Here is a 24,560-nt window from a genome sequence, read left to right as displayed (position 1 = left end):
AGAAAAGCACTCAGGAGTTGGTCTCCATACTCAGTTTTCCCTGGCAGCCTCTCAATCAGGAAAGCGCTCACTAGATCTCAAACTATAGCCAAAAGATTCGTAAGGAATACAATCCAGGGAAATTCCCTCCTCTCCCCATACAAATTCCATGTAAATCACTTCAAAAAACTCATCTGACATACTCACATTGGCATTCACAGGACAAACGGGGTGGCAGTTTCTTGGGACAAGACAGAAATATCCTTAGGTTGAATTCTGATGCTCTGAAATACAGGCACAACCCCTCCCAAAGCCCATGGAGCAGTTCCCAAAATCTGGGGGGCTCTGAGGGCTTCCTCCAAATTAAGGAGAATCCCAGAATGGTTTGGGTTGGAAGGGACCTTAGAGATCATCCAGTGCCACCCCTGCCATGGGCAGGGACACCTTCCACTATTCAAGGGTGCTCCAATCCCATCCAGCCTGGCCTTGGACACTTCAGGGATCCAGGGGCAGCCACAGCTGCTCTGGGAATTCTCTTCCAGGGCCTCCCCACCCTCCCAGCCAGGAATTCCTTCCCAGTATCCCATTGAACCCTGACCTCTGTGAGTTTGAATCCAGCTGCCCAGTCTTGTTGCAAAGTTATTTTATAGCCCTGTAAATGTAATTTCTCTTTCTGTGCCTCAAAAACGAATCTCTGCTTTACACAGCTGATTCCCAGCTGACATGGATACAAGATCCTGAAAGAAAGAAAGAATCCTCAAGAAAACCAAACCCACTCCTTGAAAACTCTTACTTAAGACAGCAGGTTTTCAACAATAGCCAGGGCATTTTGTGTTCTTCCTGAACATGAGAGTTTAATTCACAAAACAATGGAAAACCAGGAAGTGCCGAGTTAAGGCCCTGCCACGTGTCTCTCAGAGAGCACCACTACAGCAAGAGCAGGACCCAGCAAGGAAATCAGATGAAATTCTGTGTCCCTGCAGTGAACCCTTAATGATGCTCCAGAGAACTGACAAGAACAGAACAGCAAGAAGAGGAGGAAGATTAGGAGAAGATGGGAACTCCCATTCCCTGGGTCAAACTGCAGCCGTTCTCCTCCCTCCAATCATTTGTTTCAGACTTCACTGCACAGAAGTGACTTCATTTGTACCTGACTTCAGTTCCCAGCTCTAAACAGCTCATGCCATACTCTCCTAAACTTTCTTGGGAGCACAAGGATGTCCAGCACAGCTGAGGAGGAGCAGAGGGGCACAGAGCTCTCCTTAAACAGTGGCAGGGAATCTCAGCTTCGTATTAGGAACACAAACCATGGAATCCTGGAAAGGCCTGATTGGAAGGGACCATAAACACCATCCTATTCCACCCCTGCCATGGGCAGGGACACCTTCCACTATCCCAAGGTGCTCCAAGCCCTGTCCAACCTGGCCTTGGGCACTTCCAGGGATCCAGGGGCAGCCACAGCTGCTCTGGACACCCTGTGCCAGGGCCTCACCACCCTCCCAGCCAGGAATTCCCAATTCCCAATCTCCCATCCATCCCTGCCCTCTGGCAGTGGGAAGCCATTCCCTGTGTCCTGTCCCTCCCTGCCTTGTCCCCAGTCCCTCTCCAGCTCTCCTGGAGCCCCTTTAGGCCCTGCAAGGGACTCTGAGCTCTCCCTGGAGCCTTCTCTCCTCCAGGCTGAACAACCCCAACATGCTCAGCCTTTCCTCACAACTGTTCCATCTCCCAAACCATCTCTGTGGCCCTCTCTAAGTCCTGGAGTCAATTTTCCTTTGAAAGGAGCAAAACCAACAACAAAGCCCAGCATCTCTTGGCTGAGACAACTCTCCCCAGAGGATTTAGAAGATCAGCTGCCACTTGAAATGAGTCTGCCTGCAGCATCCTGAAAGGTCCCAGAGGTGCTTCTGCACTCCCCAGCTTCCAGAGAAGTTATTCTGACATAAATGCTGAGAAGAAAAAAGCAATTTTGTATCAAGGCAGTGTTCTTCAGAGCAAAACAAAAATACTGTAATAAAAGCTGTGCACCAGCTGATCAAATCAGATGCCACTGGGATCAAGGAGAGAACACTTATTCTTTACAGTATTCCCTAAATCCTGACTGAGAGGACTGGAAAAGCAAGGAGAGACTGATAAAGCACTGAATATATGGAAAAAGCAGGAGGAATTACTGGGGATGTTTCTTACAGAAGGGACATTCACTGATCTCAGGTTCACACTGAAATATCTGAGCACAATTATACAAACTGGCATGGAATAAACACATCAGAGCTACACAGGATGAATTTTGTCTGGTAATGGTTTCTTTTAAGGGTTAAAATACCCTTTAAAAATCCACAAGTTGTTGCACTGATGAGGCAGAGCTCTGCTGCAAGAACATGAGCAGAAGGGAGCAGAGAAACCAGATTTTTTACTATTTTATCTCTGAAACAGCAGAGTGTCTGAAGTCCTTAAAGAGAGATTAGGATTAGCAGGACTAACTAATTTTTGCAGTGTCATTCACACTTGGTTTAGCCCAAGCTGTTTCAAGGAACAGAAATTAAATAACAGGTACAAGAGTGGCATTTAAACTTGGCCTTAAGGCCTTTCTGGGGGACATAATTTTATTTTACATTGAAATTCCTAAACTGCTCCTTCTCTTGCTCCTCAGCTTTTCCCTACTCTTCCACCCCTCCAATGTTTATTTGATGAAAATCCTCAAAAACTTCTCCTCAAAATTCATTCTCAGTGAGATTTTATTAATCCTCCGAGCAAGGAGTCTGTTCAGAAAAGATGAGGATGAAAACTTTTCATGGAGATAAATGGTATTAAAACTAGAAACAAACTGTTTTTTGGTTTTTTTTTAACCAATATAACAGCAGGGTAAATTTTGAAGCACAGGAATTCGGGATCTCAGACTTGGGGAAATCCAGAAGTCCAGAGTATAAAATCAATGATCAAAGGGTTCCATTTGAAATGACAAAAAGCTGAGGGGAAAAAAAAACAGAGTCAAAACTGCAAGGAACTTCTTTTTAGCTTGTTCTGAGGCTTTGGCTAAAATAGCTAAACATATTTTTACTTAATAGATGTATTTTGATAGTAAAAACACATCCAGAAAGCTCCAGTTGTTCCACAGTGAGCACATGAGCAAAACAAGAGATTTTTCATTAAAAAAAGAGCCCAAGAACAGAAAATTCCCAAATCCATGACATGCACATCGAGTCTGTAGGCAGCACATTCCACCATAAAAAGATGGATCTGTATTCCTGAAAGACTTGGCAAAAATATCCCAATTTCCTACTCATATTCCAAACTACATTTTCAGAAAACAGAATTCCAGTATTACCTGAGATTTCAGAACAAGAAGTTTCTCATTTAAATGTCTGTGTTTTAATTCCTTATCTTTTCTCTCCTGAAGATAACCCTGACCATGAGAAACATAAAACATCTGCTCCAAAGGCATTTTTAATCCCTCATCTGGATGATGCTCCAGAGGAAGAAGGGAACCAAATGGAGCAACCTCAAGGCTTCTGCTGCTTTTACTCAGTGAAAGGGGACAGCGCTGATATTCCCAATTTTCAAGCACAATTCTTTAGAAAGAACCACAAAGACTTAAACTGGAGAGAAATCCCCAATAAAAATGCACTGTCAATTTTTTTTAAAATAACCACACGAATTTCTGATTTTATTTCCAGTACAGCAATTTCTGGCTGGCCTGTCTTTCTTAAATCAGACTAGAACATGCTGAGAGAGGAACAGCATGAAGCAGTCTCTTAAGTAAAAGAGAATTTTTATCTACATACAGCATTTGGAGTTTTTTACTGTAAAAAACTTGAAGCATGGTTTGCAAAATAAAATTATCCCTCAACTGACTGTACAGAGGTATTAAAAAACCATCTTACACCACCACTTTGGTGCAAATGTAATTTTTTCCCATCTTTAGCTATTTAAATAATCTTCTCCTACAGTATATTCCAGTTGAGGGGAGGGTGAATTAAAGCAGCAATGATGGATCTGACTTTGAAACAGCATCAAAGACTGTCTTAAAATCTCCTGGGAAGGCTGCTTGGTGCCCACAGAAAAAACACATTAATAATGACACAGATACACACAAATTCTTCTTTCTCCACTTAATTGTCGTTTCCTTTTATACAGAGTTAAAGAGAACCCAAAATGTGGGTTTGTTTACATGTACACAAACTATATATACATCTTAATCTTAAAAACTGACGGAAAATTAAGTGTTTGGATTTTATCCATCCACATAAAATGCTTTGTTTAAATTGAGATAAATCCTGAGGGAGCCCAGCACAGCCTCTGCTCTGTGGTAGGGGAGGGAAACACCCCAGCCAGCGTGGAGGTGGCTGTGCCCTCATGTGAAGGAATGCTGACAGCTCCCAGTTCTCCCAAAACTCTTCCACACGGAGCTGAGAGCTGCTCTGGGCTCTGAATTCAGCACTCATGGGCTCCCTCTCCCCACTGTTCATATCCCACCCTTCCCAAGGAGAACGGCTCAGTGAGGTAGATTGAATTATTCAGACCTGGAATTTGAATCCCAGAATGGTTTGGGTTGGAAGGGACATTAAAGCCCACCCAGTGCCACCCCTGCCATGGGCAGGGACACCTCCCACTGTCCCAGGCTGCTCCAAGCCCTGTCCAACCTGGCCTTGGACACTTCCAGGGATCCAGGGGCAGCCACAGCTTCTCTGGGAATTCTATTCCAGGGCCTCCCCACCCTCACAGGGAAGAATTCCTATAATGTGGAGACAGTGCAGACCCTCAGAGTAATTTCTCCATTAAACAGCTGGTCATTGAGATGACATTAAAATATCAGGGAGAACAGAGACCACGGATCCAGGAAAGCCACGTTTTCCACATGAGTAACCGTCCGGAACCACTCATGTGAAAGGCTGGCACAGAGGGAATCAGTGAGGTAATTAGAAAAGCAAATAACAGACTCCACAGCTCCTCTGGAAGATTAGATAAGGGCTGCACTGTGCAAAGAGAGAGGTGAAAACCCAGGGAGAGCAGGAGGAGGTGGGCAGGAGACACTTCAGGAGGTGAGGTGGCTCCTTGGGATAACACAGGTGAGGTGGGATGAGAAGATGGGAAAAGCACACACTGGGATTGGGGCTGGAGCCCAGTCCTGAGGGGGGAAAGGCACCACAATGAGGTGAATCACGGCAGCGAACGGCTCCGGGGGTTTTTAATTCCTCTGCCTGTTCCCCAAGCCAAGGCAAACACTAATTCCCATTTCCACTTGAACAACACAGGTAGGAAATGTTTCTCCTGCTTGAGCTGCCAAATGAAATCACAGCGTTCCTATTAAACACCTGGGACCTAAAATTCACCTTCATCTCACACCAGTGGCTGCAAAAACTCTCCTGTTACCGTTTGCCAAGCACAGATTCCTGTGTCAGGAATTTTGTAAAAACGAAAAAAGGCATGAAAACAATAGGATTTAAGTAAAAGGACCAGCCTCCCCTTTGTTTCCAGGCTGATGCATCCATAGAATTCCAGACTGGTTTGGGTTGGAAGGGATCTTAAAGCCAATCACATTCCAAATCCCTGCCATGGACAGGGACACCTTCCACTAGCCCAGATCACTCAAATTCATGTTTGCAGCAACTGCAAATCTGCAAAGGTCCAGCCTTCTGAGCTCAAATAAAGATATTTATGAGAAGCTAAATGACCTAAGAGATTTCAAACCTAAATGTAACTATTATTTTTAAACTTCTTAATGAGCAACTTTCCTGTTGGAATTATCATGCATTAAATAATAATGGATGCTAATGAAATTAGAATGCTTTAAATAATAATCCATTATAATGAGGCTATAATACATTAAATAATTCTAACCCAAGGGGAGCCTGATCCTGCCATGGAAAACATGCATGGAATAAAGTTGGGACACCCCTGCAGCTCCTGACCTTAACCCCAACCCTGCAACCTCACACATCACACAGAGTAACTCCCACATGTTTTAAAATACAGAAGCACTGAACTAATGTAAACTTCAAAAAAAAAGTCCTTAAAATGGTCTTTTATATCTGTCTATGCAACATTTGCTAAGAATAAACCCTTTAGTCATGCTCTAGAAATTTGATGAGTGGTCCAGAGCAATGGTGGAATTGTTTTAGAAAATGCAAATAGTGCCCAGTGCCAGGATTATCCCGACATGTGGTGCCTGCAGAGCCGTGGGGATTAACTGTTTGACAGGCTCTGTTTGTGCATCATGGAGAAAACCCAAAACAAGAATCCCTGGGAGATGCTTGTGAACTTCGTGTAGAAAAATCAAAGAGCAAAGCAACTGAACACGCAGCTCTTGTTTACAGAAACACACTTTTAATTTGCCAGTGGATTTGCGAGAACACACACAAATGATAATCGTGGAATCCCAGAATGGTTTGGGTTGGAAGGGAACTTAAAGATCATCCAGTTCCACCCCTGCCATGGGCAGGGACACCTTCCACTATCCCAAGGTGCTCCCAGCCCCAATGTCCAGCCTGGCCTTGGGCACTGCCAGGGATCCAGGGGCAGCCACAGCTGCTCTGGGCACCCTGTGCCAGGGCCTCCCCACCCTCCCAGCCAGGAATTCCCAGTTCCCAATATCCCATCCATCCCTGCCCTCTGGCAGTGGGAAGCCATTCCCTGTGTTCTGGCACGCCAGGCCCTTGTAAAATGTAAGCTCAGGACACACAAGAATATTTTAAGGCGAATAAATCCATTATCTGCAAATCCAACAACACATTCCCCACTATCATCAAAAACACACATTAATTCTATGGGGTCACCTGGTCTATTTTAAAAACCTGTTCCAAGTGTCCACAACAGAAGTTTATTCCAGGTGGCAATGGAAGGTCCTTGGTACGAATGAATTTTTCAACTACAGTTCCCAAAAACCTTTTATGCAATGCACACCCAGGATATTAAAACCGGGCTGGAGGCAGTGAAACACTCAGCTGCTGCCTCTGAAATTCACACAGGACTGGAATCCCATTCTCAACCTGCAAAATAATTCACCTCTGGAGAGTTCCATCTGGAATTCAGCAAGGACAAGCTCTGGCACCGGATCTGTGCTAGGAAAGGTGGTCCCAAAACCAAAATGCAGCTTTTAGAAAAGGGTTTCACAATTCAACATCTTTCCCTACAAAGGCCACGGGGCCAGAACAGCAGCAAACCAAGCAAAGCAAAACCAACCCAAACGTGGAGAAATGAAAAATGGGGAGAGCAAAAGCTGCCAGCACCACAGGAGAAATCCCACTCCCAAGGAAAGCCCACAACAACAGCATTCCCTAAGCACCAGCACTCCTGGCACTGCCACGGTCACATCCACAGATCCAAACCCACCCAGCACTGGAAACCCTCTGTGATTCCTGCTGGAACAGCTGCCTGAGTGTTCCCACAATTACTGAAATTGTGATTCCTTAATAACTCAAATCAGCTGCCAGGTTAAAAGCCTTTATCAGGCTCAGCCCCTGGATGTGTTTGAGGTGATTTACCAGCTCCACACAGCAGCTCGAGTCACTAAACCTCAGTGACCATGTAAAAATATTGTTTTCTTCTAATTCATTTACTTTGAAAGGACTTTTATATCGAATTACCCTCACTTCCTACTTAGATTTCCAGCACAGCAGCAGAAGAAAATAAAGTGTTTTAGAGCAAGGATGTGCTTGTCCATCTCCCAGCTGGAAGAGAGGCAATACATGAAACTGCCTTTAATTTTCCAACTTGCAAGATTTCCCAGGTGCCAGTGCTAAGGATGGGGGCATACAAATATATAAAATCTGGTTTAAAGATATTTTACCATTTAGCTTTGGGTTTTTCCTAAAAAGACTCTCAGTAGCATAAAATTTGGCACTTTCTACTAATCTTAAAGAGTATAAATGCACATAAAATATTGTTTAAAAGACAGATTTTCATCTTTTTTTCACGTATTAAAGCAAGAACTGATGTGTTTTACCATTTTTTTAAGTGTCCACTGCGTAGAATTAAAGTAAAGCAAGAGTTTAAAAGTGGTTTGACAAAAAGAAGTGACCTTAAACTTGCTGAGTGCATAATGAAGAGACTGGAGCTCTTCAAAGCATGTTCTGGACTTAAAATCCAAGCAGCAAGGAAATATTCTTTATTGTTAGTGACCTGCATGGGCTCCTTATCCAGCTCCACATCTTTGTGTATTTTAGAATTAAATATTTTTCACACTTTAACATGCATGAGGGAAACCAAAACCTTTCCTCTTTTTCTGCTACCAGCTTCTCTCTCCTTCAAGCAGTGCTCATTAAAAAGAAATGTTTTCAGGAATGGGAAGTAACATCCAGGACATTAAAAAAACAGGTTAAAAGGTAAAAGAACCCCTCTATTCCAGGTGTTTAACTAAGAAATTACTAAACTTTCTGTAAGGTTTTCATCACAAAGCAACCTGATTGGAAAGATCTCAGCTGGCCAACAAGTGGATTTTTAAACCTCTGCAGGACAAAATCACAGACTGTCTGAAAACAGCAGTGGTGATGTTTAATAAATTGGGAAATTAACAGAAAATTTGAGGCTTTCACACTTTGGATTTGGTTCTTCAGCTCTCCTAGAAGCAGTGGAATAGTTCTCTCAGAAGATCTCATTATCCAAGTGATAAAACGTTCTGGTTTAAACATCTCCTTATATGAAAGAGTATCTTTTAAAGAATGTATTAAAACTGAGAGTGCTTCCCTACGACTGCCAGAACTGACAATGATACAATTTTGGGTTGACTCACTGATACTGTGTGTTCACACAAGAAATGCACATTACAGCCCGATTGCTTCATGCTCCAGGGTGGGTCCTGCAGACAAGGAACTTTCCCAGGGAGAAAAAACCTGGCTATAAGCAAATACACATTTTTATAGCCAGTCGTTGGCATCACAACTCCCTTTCCTCTGCTTTAGAAAGTTGAATTCCTGCTCTTTTCACCAAAACCAAATGCACAAATAGAAAGAATGGTAAGAGCAGCATGAATCCACCAACTCTCGCAGCATTTGTATTTTAGGATGATGAAAACACCTTTAGATTTTAAGGAAATCTTTTTGCAGCTTTACATCACATTTGGGCAGATGCTGGTTGGTGTTAAGGGGCTGCTTTCGGTCAGATTCCAGAGAGATCAGGGAAAGAACAGCCTGGCATTCTGTAAGACACTGGAAAGCAGCTACTACGAGGAGGAGATTTTAGAGGAAAGAGCAGAAAATCCAGGATTCTTCAGACAGGCAATTAGTGGTTTCTATGCCAGCCACAAGACTACTTAGACAGGGACCCAAAACAAATGCAAATCTTTTATTCTGTTAAAAAAAATAACGGAGAATCATTACCCAACAGCATCACTACATCTATTCTTAGAAGAAAGAGACAAACCACTCAGCACTGCCTAAAGTACTCGTACCCCAGTCCTGCCCAGCAGCAGAGACCCAAATCAGCAGGTATTTATGGGCAGAACTGTGGAATACTCCTCAACCTTTGCAAACAACACAGAGCAGGACATTGCTCCCTCCAGCCTCAATTTAACCCAGTCCTTCTGCTACTGGGGGTGTCCAGTGGAAGGTGGGGGTGGGCTGGGAGCTTCCCTGCTGTGCGAACACATCCTAAAAATACGGATTCCTCTCCTGTGTGGTTTCCCACAAGGTTTCTCTCACTCGTGCAGCGGGCAGATGTGTCACAGGGTGGCTTTTCCCTGCACCACAGGTGTCTGCTCTCACAGGTGTCACCTGAGTGTCAGAAACACCTCAGGTGAGGGCTCAGTGAAGGAATCTGGTTCGGGAAAGAGCCTGGAAACGCTGTCAGGGGAAATGCCGTGGGGAAGGGATGAAGGAGGAAATGAAGGAAGGGATGAAGGAAGGGATGAAGGATGCCAATCCCCTGCACATCAGCAACGTTATCAAGGGGCCCAGAGCAGCTGTGGCTGCCCCTGGATCCCTAGCAGTGCCCAAGGCCGGGCTGGACATTGGGGCTGGGAGCAGCCTGGGACAGTGGGAGGTGTCCCTGCCCATGGCAGGAGCTGGAACTGGATGGGATTTAAGACCCCTTCCAACCCAACCCAGTCCGGGATATCAGTCCCTGGAAGCAAGAGCCCCGATGAAAGCGGAGAGCGAACTTCAGCGAGCGCAGGTGACGGAGAAGCAGCGCCCGCCAGGTCCCTCATCACCTGCAGCATCCCCACACGAAGCGGCACCGGCTGGCCCTGAGGGAGGCGCGGGGGGCTCCGGGGCCCTTCCCGGCGCTGCCCGCGGGCAGGGCGGGGGCCCGGGCTCCACCTGCCCGGAGCGCCGGGACGCGGAGCAGGGTCCGAGCAGGTGCCGCCGCTCGCCGCCGGGACTGACCTTGCGCAGGGCGGGCACGAAGAGGCCGCGCCATTTCGGGCCGTTCTCCTCGCCCAGGAACTCGTAGGGCTGCGGCGGCGGCTGCATGGCGGCCGCTCCGCATCGGGGCCAGGCCGCCGCGGTGTCGCTGCTCACCCGCCCGGCCGGGCCGCCATGGCTCGGCGGGGCCGCTCGGGGCTCGGCGGGGCCGCTCGGGGCGCGGGGAAGGCGCCAGGCGGGGGTCGGGACGGGCCGGGCCGGGCCCCGCTCGCTGCGGCCCCGCTGCCGCCGCCGCCCGCGGCCGCCGCCCTGCGCGCCTGCGCCGCCCGCCCCGCGCGCCCCCTGCGGGCAGCGCCCGGAACTGCGGGAGCCGAGCGGGGACGGAGCGGCCGGCACGGAGCCTCGCCCTGCCTGGAGGATGCTTCCCGGCCTGGAGGATGCTTCCCTAATTGGTGGATGTTTCCCTAATTGGTGGATGTTTCCCTACGTGGAAGCACTTTTTCTGAAGGCTGTTTCCCTCCCTACCTGCAGGCAGCTTCCCTCCCTGCCCAGGGGATGTGCCTCTCCCTTCCTAGGAGGATGTTCCTCTCCCTACCTGGAGGCTGTTACTCTTCCTGCCTGGGTGCTATTTCCCTACCTGTAAGCTGTTTTTTTTCCCTACGTGGACACTCTGCCTCTCTCTGCCTGGATGATGTTGTTCTTCCTACCTGGAGGCAGTTTTCCTCCCTAGCTGGAGGATGTGCCTCTCCCTACCTGAAGGTTATTTCCCTACCTGGAGGCCTCCTAGAGACCTGTGCCTCTTCCTGCCTGGGGGCTGTTCCCATCCTTATCTGAATTCTCTTCTGCTCCCTACTTGGAGGCAGTTTTCCTCCCTATTTGGAGGCTGTTTCCTTACCTGGAAGGAGTTTCTCTCCCTACTTGGAGGCTGTTTTCCTACCTGTAGACTGTTCTTCCTAACTGGAGGCAGTTTTTCTCACAGCCTGGAGCCTGTTTTCCTCCCTGGCTGGAGGATGTTGTTCTTCCAACCTGGAGGCTGTTTCCATCCCTACCTGGAAGCTGTTTTCCTCCCTATTTGGAGGATGTTTTCCTACCTGCCAGCAGTTTCTCTCCATACCTGGAAGGAGTTCTTCTCCCTGGTTGGAGGCAGCATTCCTCCCTTTCTGGAGGCAGTTTCCCTCCCCACTCCAGAGAACACCGTCACCATTCCCTTCACCCACCCATCACCCAAATCCAGCCAAATTTTCCCTCATTTCCCTCCCGACAGCATCATATTCGAATCTCACACCTTAAATACCCCCTCCACTCCCCATTTTAAGACCTGTCCACAAAGGGAATGGATAAATTAAACCAGCAAAACAAAGGGCTTTTCTGTCAGTAAAAGCACAATCCATCTTTGTAACAGATTTCCTGGAGGAGCCTGATGCTTCCAGAGGCAGCAACAGCTCCTTCTGCTCCGTGGCTTGACCTTCCTGCCACACCAGAGCAGCCTGGGAGGTTCCCAACAAAATATTCATTTCTGTGGGAAGACACTTGTTCCTCAAACCAAAACTGTGAGCAAAAAGAAAAAAGTAATAATGGGACAGTGGTGGCACAGCCCACAGACCCACAGTTCCTATTCCTTCCAGAGTTCAGGGCTGACCTTGCTGGGCACTGGTTTAGATGGGATATTGGGAAGGAATTGCTCCCTGTGAGTGTCCAAGGCCAGGCTGGACAGAGCCTGGAGCACCCTGGGACAGGGGAAGGCATCCCTGCCATGGCAGGGGGTGGAATGGGATGAGCTTTAAGGTCCCTTCCAACCCAAACCAGTCTGGGGTTCTATGATTCTGTAATACTTCTGGGGAACAAATTGTGTTTGTCCAAATATTTATTCAGAGTTTCAGGAATTCTCATCCCATGTGTCACAACAGGCCCAGATCAGCCTTAAAGTTCAGTCCTGTTGAGTGAGGAAAAGCTGTGAGGTGTGAGAAGCACAGATAAGATAATTTAGGAAGACAAGTTTGGTCATGTGTCCCCCTCCTGAAGTAATTCCTGTTACACAGAGTGATATCCTGCCTAATTCAGCTGAGAATTAGCAAATTCCAGTGAAACTCTTCTCTGAGTCAGCAGAAATACACAGACCTTATGCCATTTAAAAAAACTCCACCACACTATTTTACTCATAATAGAAAAAGGCACATTTATGAAATCATCAAAGTGAGTTAGACCCATTTGGAAAATAAATTAATACATTTCCACACTTTGTGAGCAACAAGATTGATGCATGAAACCCTGATATCATCATCTCTGAAGTTATTTTCATAACAAAAGTGTAAAACCTTTATCTCTGAAAAGATTTATACTTCACAGAATGCTACATCAAGAGTCATAATTTCAGTTTCAAATAAACTTTACTCCCAAACAATCATCACCTGAGAGGAAAAAGCACCGCAGGCTGCACAGGGAAATGCTGACTTAGGACTGCCCCTGCTCTCTGTCTGCTTTACATTTTAATGCTCTTTATGCTGTTAATACATGTCAGGACCACACCTCGTGTGGGAGGAAGTTGCTTTTGCAATCCTTTTGTAGGATTTACTGTTGATAGGCAACACTTCTGGCAGGGAGGGAGGGTGGGATTGTTCTGCTGTGGGAAGTTTTACACAGCCCTGTGGCACTGGAAGACTTGGAACAGCTGAATCTCTGCCTAAAGTGACCAACGCTTTGCTCTGAAAAAGGTTGTTATTTGAATTTCCAGCAGCCAATTCTCTGGTAAAGTAGATGTCACCGGGACAAAAAACTAACGAAAAATAAAAATAAAGAAAAAAGGCAGGTTAAGCCCTTTTTTCCCTCAAAAAAGTGTCTCCAATCTGTACAGTAAAAATCAGCCCACAGCAGCCCTCCTGTGACAACCCAGTCCCATCAGAGGAGCTCAGAAATGAACTTTTGAAGGAAAAATCAATGTCCAATTGCCTGGTACAAACTGGCTACAGTTATCTGTGTTACCCAACATCCTGTGAGCATCTGCTATAAAGTCCTCAATACTTTGTCCCCGAGGCCACTAAATTCTGTTTTACAGCAACTCAGCAGAACACTCCCAGATCCTCAGCTCAGCACCGAGCTTACTTCACATCTCTCTCCACGCAGACTCCTCCAGGTGTATCTCTGATAAAAACTGAGTATCACAGGAGTTCAGAGGAACCACCAGCACTGTCTGAGCTCCCCCTGTGCTCAGGGGAAATGGGAAGCCTTCCTGACTCATCCCTGTTTGGGCTCCAAGGGAAGTAATATCAAACATGACTCAATTTAGGCAGGTTTCTGGAACTTCCCTCCCTTCACATTTGCTGTTACAAAGACCATTTTCCCTGGATTGCTCAACTGGCTGGACAAAGATCAGCTCCTTTTGCATTACCAGCATTCAAAGGTAAGAAGAAAGCCAAACCCACTGATGAAGTTTCTGATCAGTGCTGATTTCCCAGCTGTAAATTAAATGAAAAGTGGTTGTTTATGTCCATATTTCCATTTCAGCTCTATAAAAAACAGAGACAGTGATCAGACAGAGTATCTGAATTGCAGATCTAAATTGACTTGGGTTTGGGAATCTTCTTTAAGCTTATTTTTCTGTGAAATACTCTACATTCACGTCGAAGGCTCTGAATATTGTTCTCAATCTCTGATAAAGCCTTTAATTCCATATCAGCAGGGCCCTTAAGCAGAGCTTATCCTTCTATTCCATTACTTCCATGTCATCTAGAGGACTGCAGACTCCAATTTAAACGCAATCAGAGCACACAGAGAGCCACCCCGTGCCTGTGGCTTTTCAGACCCCCCTGTGAGGAGGCAATGTTGTGACCACAGGCATGAGAAATCCACGTGGATAATCCCACCACAGAGGCTCTCCCTGCTCTGCCCGTGGTTGGAGACCCTCCCACGGGCTGGTCCTGCTCCGGTGGCCAAACCTTCCTCGCCACACCAGGCACCGGCAACTCCTTCACTCACCACACTGAGGAGTTGAGGGCAGAGGAGAACATTTCCCAAGGCTGCTTTGGCACTGCCCAGCCGTGCCGGTGCTGCCCTGGCAAGCACCACGCTGCCTGGTGGCTCCGTGTCCTTCAGGAAGAGCCCCACATTCCAGAGGGGCAGAACCTGCCCGATCCCGGCGGGCGCTCACAGCTGGAAGCGCCGCTCCGCCTCGTCGGCGATGACGGCGGCGATGGCGAGGGAGGAGGTGGCGGCGGGAGAAGGGGCGTTCCTGACGTGCAGGATCCTGCTCCCAACGTTCCCAGTGCCTCCATCGAACACAAAGTCATCCACCAAATTCCCGTCGCTGTCCAGAGCCTGAGCTCTCACGCCAGAGGGACCCCTGCAAAAGCAAGGAGGAGCTCGCCAGCAGAAGGAAAGCGTTATCCCAAGGCAGGAAATCAATTCCCGTGAGAAGGTGTCCAGGGAGACAGTGAGGAGGGATGAAGAGTGGAGACAGAGCCTTTTGGGGGAGGTTTAACACTCAGGAGGCAGAGTGGGGGATGTCCTGCAGTCATGGGATCATTGAGATGGGAAAAGACCTCTGAGACCATCGAGTCCAACCTGTGACCTTAAAGCTCATCCCATTCCATGGGCAGGGACACCTCCCACTGTCCCAGGCTGCTCCAAGCCCTGTCCAGCCTGGCCTTGGACACTGCCAGGGATCCAGGGACAGCCACAGCTGCTCTGGGCACCCTGTGCCAGGGCCTCCCCACCCTCCCAGGGTAGAATTCCTTCCCAATATCCCATCTAAACCTACTCTCTGTCAGTTTGAGGCCATTCTCCCTTGTCCTGCTACTCCAAGGTCCTGTAAATAGCCCCTCCTCATCTTTCTGCAGGTTCTCTTCAGGCACTGCAATGCCCCAATCAGGTCACCCCAAAGCTTCTCTTCTCCAGGCTGAACAATCCCAACTCTCCCAGCCTTTCCTCCCAGAAGAGCTGCTCCATCCCTCTGATCATCTTGGTGCCTCCTCTGGACTGGCTCCAGCAGCTCCACGTCCTTCCTGTGCTGGGACCCCTGAGCTGGAGGCAGCTCCATGCTTTGGTATCATATTTTGGTGGAGGAAGGGAATAAACCCATGCCACATTTTCTGCTGTTTAAATAAGAGATTTACCAAACAGGAGAAGTTGCTTTTACCTGAGAACATCATTGGTGGTGACCTCAGGGATGAACTTCTGCAGCTGCTTCACCTGGGCGCTGAGGGAAAAGGCTCTGTACAGCTCCCCCAGGCCGTAGGACACGTTCCTCAGCACCAGCTTCCACAGCCCACTGCAAGGGGAGAAACAACTGCAGTGAGGGAAAATCTGCCTCAAAATGCACCAGGTCCAGCTGTTGAAGAAGGCAGCAAATGCAACTGCAGGGCACAAATTCCCATTCCCGAAATCAGGAATCACATAATGCTTTCTATTTGAGAAATACATGTTTGCCCTTCTCTGCTTCAACAAACCTTGCTCACAGAGCCATGGTGTTGAATTAACTCTGAATTCCAGTACTGGAAGTGTTCCAGGCCATGCTGGATGGGGCTTGGAGCAACCTGGGCAGGGACACCTTCCACCATCCCAGACTGCTCCAAGCCCTGTCCAACCTGGCCTGGGACATTTCCAGGGATCCAGGGGCACCCACAGCTTCTCTGGGCACTCTGTGCCAGGGCCTCCCCACCCTCACAGCCAGGAATTCCTTCCCAATCTCCCATCCATCCCTGCCCTCTGGCACTGGGAAGCCATTCCCTGGCTCCTGTCCCTCCATGCCTTGTCCCCAGTCCCTCTCCAGCTCTCCTGGAGCCCCTTTAGGCCCTGCAAGGGGCTCTCAGCTCTCCCTGGCACCTTCTCCAGGTGAACACCCCCAGCTGCCCCAGCCTTTCTCTCTTCCCAGCACCCTCTGCAGGTATTTAATGATGATTTAATGTCTAGGTTGATTAAGTTATCACAGTGCACTGGACCAAAACCAATCCTGGAATAGCTCCAGCAGCACCTTCCAATGAGCAGCCACATTCCCTGACAGGCTGAGACATGTCCTGGCAGAAAATTCAAACATGAGACCACATGAAGTCAAATGTCTTGGGCAAGTCTACCCTTATCAGCACAACTGTTTTTAAACACACCAAAACCATGGGAAAAGCAGGAATTTCAGCAGGAAGTGGCTTCCACGGGTCACATTTCAACAAGAGCACTCAGCAGACACAAACACGAGGCATTACCTGTAGCTTACAGCATCTAGAAAGTCTCCAGTGCTGAAGTCCAACAGTTTGTAGCCCTCTCTCTTAAAGGCCAACACTGCATTAGGGCCAAGCCAAACACTGCCATCCATCCTGGGTGTGAAATGGACTCCCAGGAACGGGAACCGAGGATTGGGAACCTGAAGTGGAGCACGAGAGTGATCAGAGCTGTTACAAACAGCAAATCTGCCACTTTATTTCCAACCACAGCACAAAGTTCTGAGTCACAGAACCACAGAATTGGCTCTGAGCTGGTTTTGCTGCTTGTTAATTGTGCAGTTGTGGCATGTCATTAATTAAAACACTGGAGAACAGAGCAGGGCCAGGTAAAGCTGAATCTCAGGGGAAAGGAAAACAAACAACAGGAAAAAAAAAGAAGTCCACATGATTTCTCAGGATATAAATCAAACCACAACAAAACCAACAACACCCTGATGTTATTCACCAGGAGCAATTAAAAATAGAATACAAAATATTAGGAAACCCTCACTGGTGTGTACAAAACAACCTGAACTTAGCAGGCCTGGTTAATGCTAATAACAAGTATCTGCAGGTTTGGGTTTGTTTTTTTTTAAATTCCAGTTCCTCCCTCCCATTCCAAGACAGGATCCTGAACCATGCCCAGGTGAGAAGAGGTCAGACAAACACCAATGCCAGCATTCCAATTTTCCCAAAGATCCAGTGTTTAGCAGGCAAAGCTAAGCTCATATTCAGAACATCAGGATTTAAATGTACAGCAGGATTAGCTAAAATGCTGCCCTAGGAATTCTCTCTTCTTGCTTTATAATTTTATTTTCTGTCTGGGATTGCTCCTCCTCATCCCATTGTTTGTCTGTATTAGGTGGTAGGAAGGTTGTCCTTTTTCTCCCACATCTATTTTTTTATGATAAAATCAGCTAATTCAAAAAGGAAGCTGAAAAGCAAATACTTAAATCTGAACGTTGGGTATTAGCACAAAAGATTAAACCCTATATCAAATAATTTACCACAGAATCCCAGAATCATTCAGGTTGGAAAAGATCTCCAGTGTCATCTGTGAACTTCCTGAGGGTACAGTCAACCCCTTTGTCCAGATTATCAATAAAGAGATTTTAAAAGACTGTTATAATTATTTAAATAATAAATAATCATTTCCTGTCATCTCTCCCTGACTTCTGAATCCTGCCTATGGATTTATTTTAGGACATACAGAAAGAATTCAGAGTTTTCTGGACATGTGGCACTGTGATGTTCCATGTTTTCCCTATTAAGAAAAAAAAACCCAAAACCAAACCAACTGAATCTCCAGCCTGGTGGATCACTGCCTGACAGAAATACCCATGGAATTTTGCCCTATTTCTGTATTTTTAGCAGCTCTTAGGGCACGCTGTGACAGACAAAGCAGGGGGTACGTACTGGATAAATATTTCCTTTAACCAAGTAACACTTTTCTGGCTTTAGCACCAAATAATCCCCCCGGAACGGGACAATCCGGGGCTCGGGGCTGCAGCCGCTGATCTCAGACAGGCGGTCGGAGTGAAGCCCTGCACAGGTCAAAATGTGCCCACAGGAGATTTCCTCACCCTGTGGGAAACAAAAAAAACCACTTAAAAATTCAATGTATCTACTAAAAAACACCCAGAAAAAAACCCCACAACCATTTATATAAATAAGTTATATAAGGCTGTTGACTGATTTGACTCCACAGGGTGGGAGCAGCTACACAAATGCACAGCATACAGGTAATGAAGAGCTGCTAAATATTAAACACCTTGTCACCTAAATAAAGAAATAAATAAAATCACAAACTATTATCTATTTATTTAGCTCACTACATTTGTTTTTAAATACTACCAGGTTTCTTCTTCAACTGAAAAATATTTGCATGAAAAAAATCAGTATTTGGTGGAAAAATCTAACAGATTTTGGAAGCTACTTTTAAATGAAAGAGCAAAAATAGGGGAAAAAAGCAGCAGGACTAAATTTAAAAACTACCAGAGGGGTTGTGAGGTTGTTTTCGTTCCAGATATTCCCTCCTGAAGGTGCAGGGGTTACAACCACAGTTCCTGGGCAGCTCTGACTTGCAGGAACAGCACCTGTCATGCACCTGTTTTACTGAAGCAGTTCTGATGATAAAATGACAATAAAATGATGCTAAAAGCCTCCTTATCATTTTATGGATGTCAGAGCCCAAAAGTAAACATGAAAGTAGGTGTTTGTCACCAAGTGAACAAGTCATAAAAGGAGTCCCTGGAAAATCAAGCATCAGATGTGCAAGTAAAGCAGATAAGGGACATTAAATGTTAGGCAGCAGAAAGTTACTGTTTATTATTTTACATCACCAAAATCATCATTATTATTAGATTTGAACATCCTCGTTGTTAAGAACTGCTTGCAGTTGTTTTAGCAAACTGATCATGTTGCTGAAAACCATTTTTTAACCTTTTTTATTTAGAGATGATTAATCCACCAGAAAAAAATCTTAAGAAAAGGAGAAGCAGCTTCCTGGATGGAATTAAAACTTCTGTCTCATTCTTACCTTTTTGTTCCTAACAACGATGGGGTATTTCAGTCCTGAAATGGAATTAGACAAGAGAAGGAATTACTGGAACAAGTAACAGAGAACTGACAGAACAAGCACCTTGTCACCAGGAAGGAATTTTCCTCTGGAATATCTTCCAAGCTATGGAACAACTACTGTTGTCATAATTAATGCTGTTGGACATGACTGTATTTATTAATTAATAGGGTTTTTATTCTTCCCTCTCTGTGCCAGCACAGATCCAACCTGCCTTGAGGATAAGGAAATCACAATCACAAGAATACACATGCAAGATCCAGATAAATCTAATTTTAAGAGGAGAGAACAACCTTATTTCTCAATTTTACTCTCACTTTCTTCCATCAGCTTTAAATGTTTCAGCTGAAGGGTGACCTGCCTGCCAAAAAAAACCCAAGTCAGTTTGCTGAATACTCTCACTAACATAATTTTGCCTTTTTTTCTCATCCCTGGGAGACAGAAATGTTCAGAAATGTCATTTCAGTTAAAACAATTGCATTTTGAACAAAATCTTTGTAGTAAATGGAGGGGAAAAATCCAGCCTTACCATCTTCACTTTCTGGAGAACTTTCTTTGGCCATCTCCATGTTTGTGACTTCAAAATCAGTCAAGATTGTCCCACCTGCTTCCTGGAAGTCTCTGGCGTAGGATTGGGCCACTTGTTTGTAATCCACAATCCCAGTGTAGGGAGAATCAAGGGCCATCAGACCCTGGAAGGGTTTTAAAGAGACAGAAGAAGAGTGAAGGTTGGAATATTTCATCTGGAATATCTGCACTGCCATGAGAAGCGAGTGCTGCTGTCTCCCCACACACTCAGATGCATCTGGAACACGCCAAGAATGTTTTAGGGAGCAGATCCAAAATGTTTACAGGAAAAAAAAAAAAAAAAAAGATTAAAATAGATTCTTTCCCAGAAAATTTCTGTCTGTACCTACAATGCAACAGCACATGGAATTTATATCCAGGTTTTCCTTTCACACAAAGATAGATTAATCAATAACAAATCTGTATTCCATGAATTCCACCCATTTCTCCTGCTGTGAAAATGAACAGGCTGAGAAGTGCTACATAACAACCACACCAACTGGATTGAAACTGGCTTGATCCAAATCCAGATGGGAACGAAATTTCAGGCTCTTCTGAACTTCTGAACCTCAAGGCCACAAAAATATTTGTGTTAAATAAAAAAACATTATCACCTGAGAAACAGAGCTCTTACAAGGTAATTAGAAGTATGGCAACCCCTTACCCTGCAGAAGGGCTCCTTCTCCTGGATTTCCTTGGCCCCAATGAGTTTCAGCCCCGGGACATTGTTCTGCAGCCCCCTCTCATACAGGGCTTTGAGCCTTGGAATTTCATCATGTTCCACAGCCACAATCAGCTTTGGGAAAGAAAAAGAGGCATAGCAGTGAGCAAAACACAGCCAGGGCAGGTTTGGCATCGAGCTCAAGCAGTAGTGAATGAGTGAACAATGAATCCAGTAGGTTAAAAATGGTTGGTGTCCTTAGGTGCACAAAATTCTGTTGCTGAGGAAGCACTAATATACCACAGAGAAATAAAAAATAAATGTTGAACTGTAGTTTAAGTTACCATCAATTGATAATATTTGCCAGAAGCACCCTGATACTACAAGTCTGCACGTGAAAGAAGAGAATATGAATTTAAAGAACCACTGGGATGCTTTCAAAAGTAAAATTGAAGTCAACCCAAGGTGTACAAACCTCAAAGACCCTCGGTAAGAGTAAGGATGTGTTCTGATGTGGTCTGAGTGGAATTGTACCAGTTTCACTTCATTTAACCATGGAGTTTGTTCATAGCTACCACAGACTAATCCAGGCTGGGAATTACCTGTGCCAGGTTTGCACAGACCATGATCCTTCCAGGTCCAGCTCAGCTCTGGCACCTCAAAGCCTGTGGGCTGCTTTAGGTAAAGCTTGTAATTCACCATCATGTCCCCTGGAATGAACACTGCCAGGGAAATGTCATGGAATCATGGAATTGTTGAGGTTGGAAAAGCTCTCTAAGACTCCAGCCATTCCCCCAGCACTGCCAAGGCCACCACTGACCCACATCCCCAGGTGCCACATCCACATGGCTTTTAAATCCCTGCAGGAATGGTGAGTCCAGCACTGCCTTGGGCACAGCCCTTTCTATGAAGAAATTTTCCCCTATATCAAACCTCAACCTCTCCTGGCCCAGCCTGAGGCCGTTCCCTCTCCTCCTGTCCCTGTTCCCTGCCAGCAGAGCCCGACCCCCCCGGCTGCCCCCTCCTGTCAGGGACTTGTGCAGAGCCACAAGGTCCCCCCTGAGCCTCCTTTGCTCCAGCCTGAGCCCCTTTCCAGCTCCCTCAGCCTCTCCTGGGGCTCCAGCCCCTTCCCAGCTCTGTTCCCTACTCTGGACACGCTCCAGCCCCTCAATGTCTTTGTTGTGAGGAGCCCACAACCACCCCCAGGACTCGAGGTGCCCCAGCAGTGCCAGCTCAGGGGATGGGCCCTTCCCTGCTCCTGCTGCCACCCTGCCGTTGGTACAAATACACAAATTCAGCATCACCCAGGCTCCAGTTGATCCCTTCAGGACAGGAGCTTTGAGCTGGGAGCAGGTTGTCCCCTCAGGTGTGTTGCTGCACAGATCCACAGTGCCACCCTGTGCCCAGCGTGGCAGCAGAGGGAGCACGGACAGTTTCCTGCTCCAAGAAAAATCATGGAATTCAACTTCAAATTTATCACTCGGGGCCAAAATCTTGGGGTTAGGATAGAGAGTGCTGTGGAGACAGCAGCTCAATGCCCAGTGAGAGCCGGAAAACCTGAACTGAGTGTTAGGAACAACTAGGAAATGGATACAGGAGAGCTCTGTTCTGCTCTGTCTGACCATACCTGGAATGCTCTGCCCAGTCCTGGCTCTCACCTCATACCAAAGACACATTAAATTAGAAATGGTTCAGAGCATGAATGGGGAGAGTCATGAAAAAGCTTCTCTGGGAGGAACGACAGCAAACTGAGATTCATCAGCTGGAAGGGATGGTTTGGGGGAAGGAGGGGATTATGTACATTTATACATTTATGTATAAAATTATGTGCAACTTGGAGAGTGTGGAACAAACCCACAGCCAGGCCCGTGCTGTAACATACATTACACAGCCTCAGCTTCCAAGGGTAAAGTAGGGAATCACAGGAATTCCTGTACCTTCCCACACTGGTTGTAGGGAATTCCCTTCTGGTCACAGTATTTGTAGCACAGGGCTGCCCCCTGCACGCAGAGCTTGGCCTTCAGGGAGCCAGGGGTGTAGTAAATCCCACTGTGGATCACACCACTGTTGTGTCCGCTCTGGTGATGGGCTAAAGAGAAAGAAAAAGACCTTGTTAGAACACATTTATTCCCATTTAATCACTTCAGCTGTCAGAAAAACGAGTTAATTGAGGTCCTGCCTTAAATCAGCATTACAAGAGATGATCAAGTGAGAGAACTTCACAATTAATTCTTCCCCTGGCCTCAAAAGGTTAGAGAAACACTGACACAGCCAGCCCTGGTTAATGATAATCCATCACAGCCTGCAATGTGTTGGATCAACAGGGGAAAAAAAACCCCAAAACCACCAAGTTTTTCCTTCAAGAACAAGCCAATCAACCAAAATGTTTTACAGGCTAAAATTAATTTTAAAAATCCAATTTTTACCATGAAATACATCCCTTAAGTCCTCATCTAACATAATATCTGTGCAATTCACAATTCCTTTGGACATGCTGGCAGGCCTGGGAGGATTTCTGAGTATTTGTGAACTGGATTAGGTTGCTATTTCCTCTTTGCAAATAGATCAAATAGAGATGAAAAATATCACAAACATTTCTACTGAAGTAATTTGGTCAGGTTCTTCTCCCTCTTAATGTGTGGATGCCCAAAGGTCATTCCTGCTTGGCACTCACACAGCTGTTAAGGACTTTGTGTGTGTCTCAGGGATAAAAAGTCATTTTGTATCATTCATGGAACATCTCAAGAGGAATTTACAGCCTGGATGATGGAGGAGCTATTTAAGACAAGAGCTTGGGCACACAGGTCCTGTTTGGAGTTAATCACTGATGTCTATCCCTTGGGATTCCTCCAGCTCCAGGCAGGACCTGCTCTTGCCCTTCCACAACCTGCACTACTCCTTGTTCCAGTTGTTCACCCCTCTTGCTCCTCTCTCCTGACATTCCCGTGCTGCTGGAGCCCCAGCAGTCACACCTGCAGCTTGCACACAGTGCAGCAGCAACGCTCAGGATTCTCTAACTTAAAATTCCTGAAGTCCCAGCAGCGAAGCACAGACTGATGACAACTCTGCTTCTCCACTGAAGGACACGTCCTTGGGAGAAGAATGGAAGAAATTCCCTGTTGGGGCAAAGCCAGGGGGAGAGTCACAGAATCCCAGGATGGTTTGGGTTGGAACGGACTTCAGAGATCATCTCGTTCCACCCCCAGCCATGGGAAGAGGACACCTTCCACTACCCCAGGTTGCTCCAAGCCCCGTCCAACCTGGCCTGGAGCACTTCCAGGAAGGGAAATCCATCACCCACTTCAACAACAAGGGCAGGTGCTCCCGCACAGCTACTGCCCAAAAGCTGATCCCTCCACACAAACACCCACGGAATACTGAGGTTCTGGCAGCGTGTCCTTGGGCACAGCCTCCTGTTGGTCCCTGTCACCTGTCCCACTCCGTACCTGGCTCCTGCTCCTTCTCCAGCACGGCGAAGGCCAGCGAGGGATGGCGCTGGATGAGCTCCCGGGCTGCGGCCAGGCCCACGATCCCCGCGCCCACCACGGCCACGTCGAACGAGCTGCGGGGACACGGCCATCAGCACATCCCGGGGCAAGGGAGCGGGGACAGGGAAAGGGACAGGGGAAGGGAAAGGGCATAGGCGAAAGGGGAAAAGGATAGGGATGGGGATGGGAATATAAGGAATAGAGGGGAGAGGGAAAGGGGAGAGGGAAAATGATAGGAAAAGGGGATATAAGGGAGGAGATATAGAGGAAGGAGATATAAGGAATAAAGGGGATATAGGGGAGAGGAAAACGGGATAGAGGAAACAAGGGTGAATAAAATGGAAAGGAGAAGGGATGGGAGACAAAGGATACAGGGGAAGGGACTATAGAGAATATAGGGGGTATAGGAGAGAGGAAAAGGGGATAGGGAAAGGTGATATAGCAAACATAGAGGATATAGGAGAGAGGGATACGGGGAGGGGGAAAGGATAGGAAAAAATGATAGGGGAAAGCGATAGGGGAAGTGGCTGAGCAGAGGTAAGAGGAGAGGGGAATGGGATAGGGAGAGGGGAAAGGAATAGGGACAGCGGACAGGAATAGGGATAAGGTTAGGGCCTAGGACAGGGAAAGAGACAGGGCGAGGGGAAGGTGCGCGGTGTGAGGCGGGCCCGCCCCGCTGTGCCCCGGCCTCACCTGAGCCGCCGGCTCTGGAGCCGCCACAGCGCCGCGAGCCCACCCGCGCGGCCCCTCAGCGCCGCCGCCATCTTGGGGGCGGAGGGAACGCCGCGGCCGCCGCCTCCTCCT

The 24,560-nt window shown here is 47.0% G+C and overlaps 2 protein-coding genes across 2 annotated transcripts in view; both read right to left on the bottom strand.

Moving 5' to 3' along the window:
- The window catches only part of SOS2 (SOS Ras/Rho guanine nucleotide exchange factor 2), a 41,567-nt gene extending 31,056 nt beyond the window's left edge, over nt 1-10,511 (bottom strand). The window contains exon 1 of the mRNA XM_069018682.1: nt 10,296-10,511. Coding sequence (XP_068874783.1) covers nt 10,296-10,382 — 87 coding nt within the window. The 5' untranslated portion in view covers nt 10,383-10,511. The remainder of the gene's footprint in view (nt 1-10,295) is intronic.
- Nucleotides 10,512-12,424: 1,913 nt separating this feature from the next.
- On the bottom strand, nt 12,425-24,533 carry L2HGDH (L-2-hydroxyglutarate dehydrogenase). The gene is made up of 10 exons (XM_069018677.1): nt 24,450-24,533; nt 23,715-23,830; nt 22,206-22,357; nt 20,272-20,403; nt 19,570-19,732; nt 19,002-19,036; nt 17,879-18,046; nt 16,466-16,623; nt 15,406-15,537; nt 12,425-14,610 (listed from the first exon to the last, which is right to left on the bottom strand). The coding sequence occupies exons 1-10, from the start codon at nt 24,518-24,520 to the stop codon at nt 14,415-14,417; spliced, it is 1,323 nt and encodes a 440-aa protein (XP_068874778.1). The 5' UTR covers nt 24,521-24,533; the 3' UTR covers nt 12,425-14,414.
- Nucleotides 24,534-24,560: the final 27 nt, after the last annotated feature.

Source organism: Aphelocoma coerulescens, chromosome 5 (genome assembly GCF_041296385.1).
Source record: "Aphelocoma coerulescens isolate FSJ_1873_10779 chromosome 5, UR_Acoe_1.0, whole genome shotgun sequence".
In the NCBI taxonomy this organism is placed as follows: Eukaryota; Metazoa; Chordata; class Aves; order Passeriformes; family Corvidae; genus Aphelocoma; species Aphelocoma coerulescens.
Note: the sequence above shows the minus strand (reverse complement) of the source record. Positions and strands in the feature narration are given on the sequence as shown.

What these genes read in the sequence shown, in the direction of transcription:
- L2HGDH (XM_069018677.1), bottom strand. Translation starts at nt 24,520, where the DNA reads ATGGCGGCGGCGCTGAGGGGCCGCGCGGGTGGGCTCGCGGCGCTGTGG. An exon ending in TCGTTGTTAGGAACAAAAAG is followed by an intron (nt 18,047 to 19,001) that starts GTAAGAATGAGA and finishes TGTTTCCCACAG; the next exon opens with GGTGAGGAAATCTCCTGTGG. An exon ending in ACCACCAATGATGTTCTCAG is followed by an intron (nt 14,611 to 15,405) that starts GTAAAAGCAACT and finishes TTGCTTTTGCAG; the next exon opens with GGGTCCCTCTGGCGTGAGAG.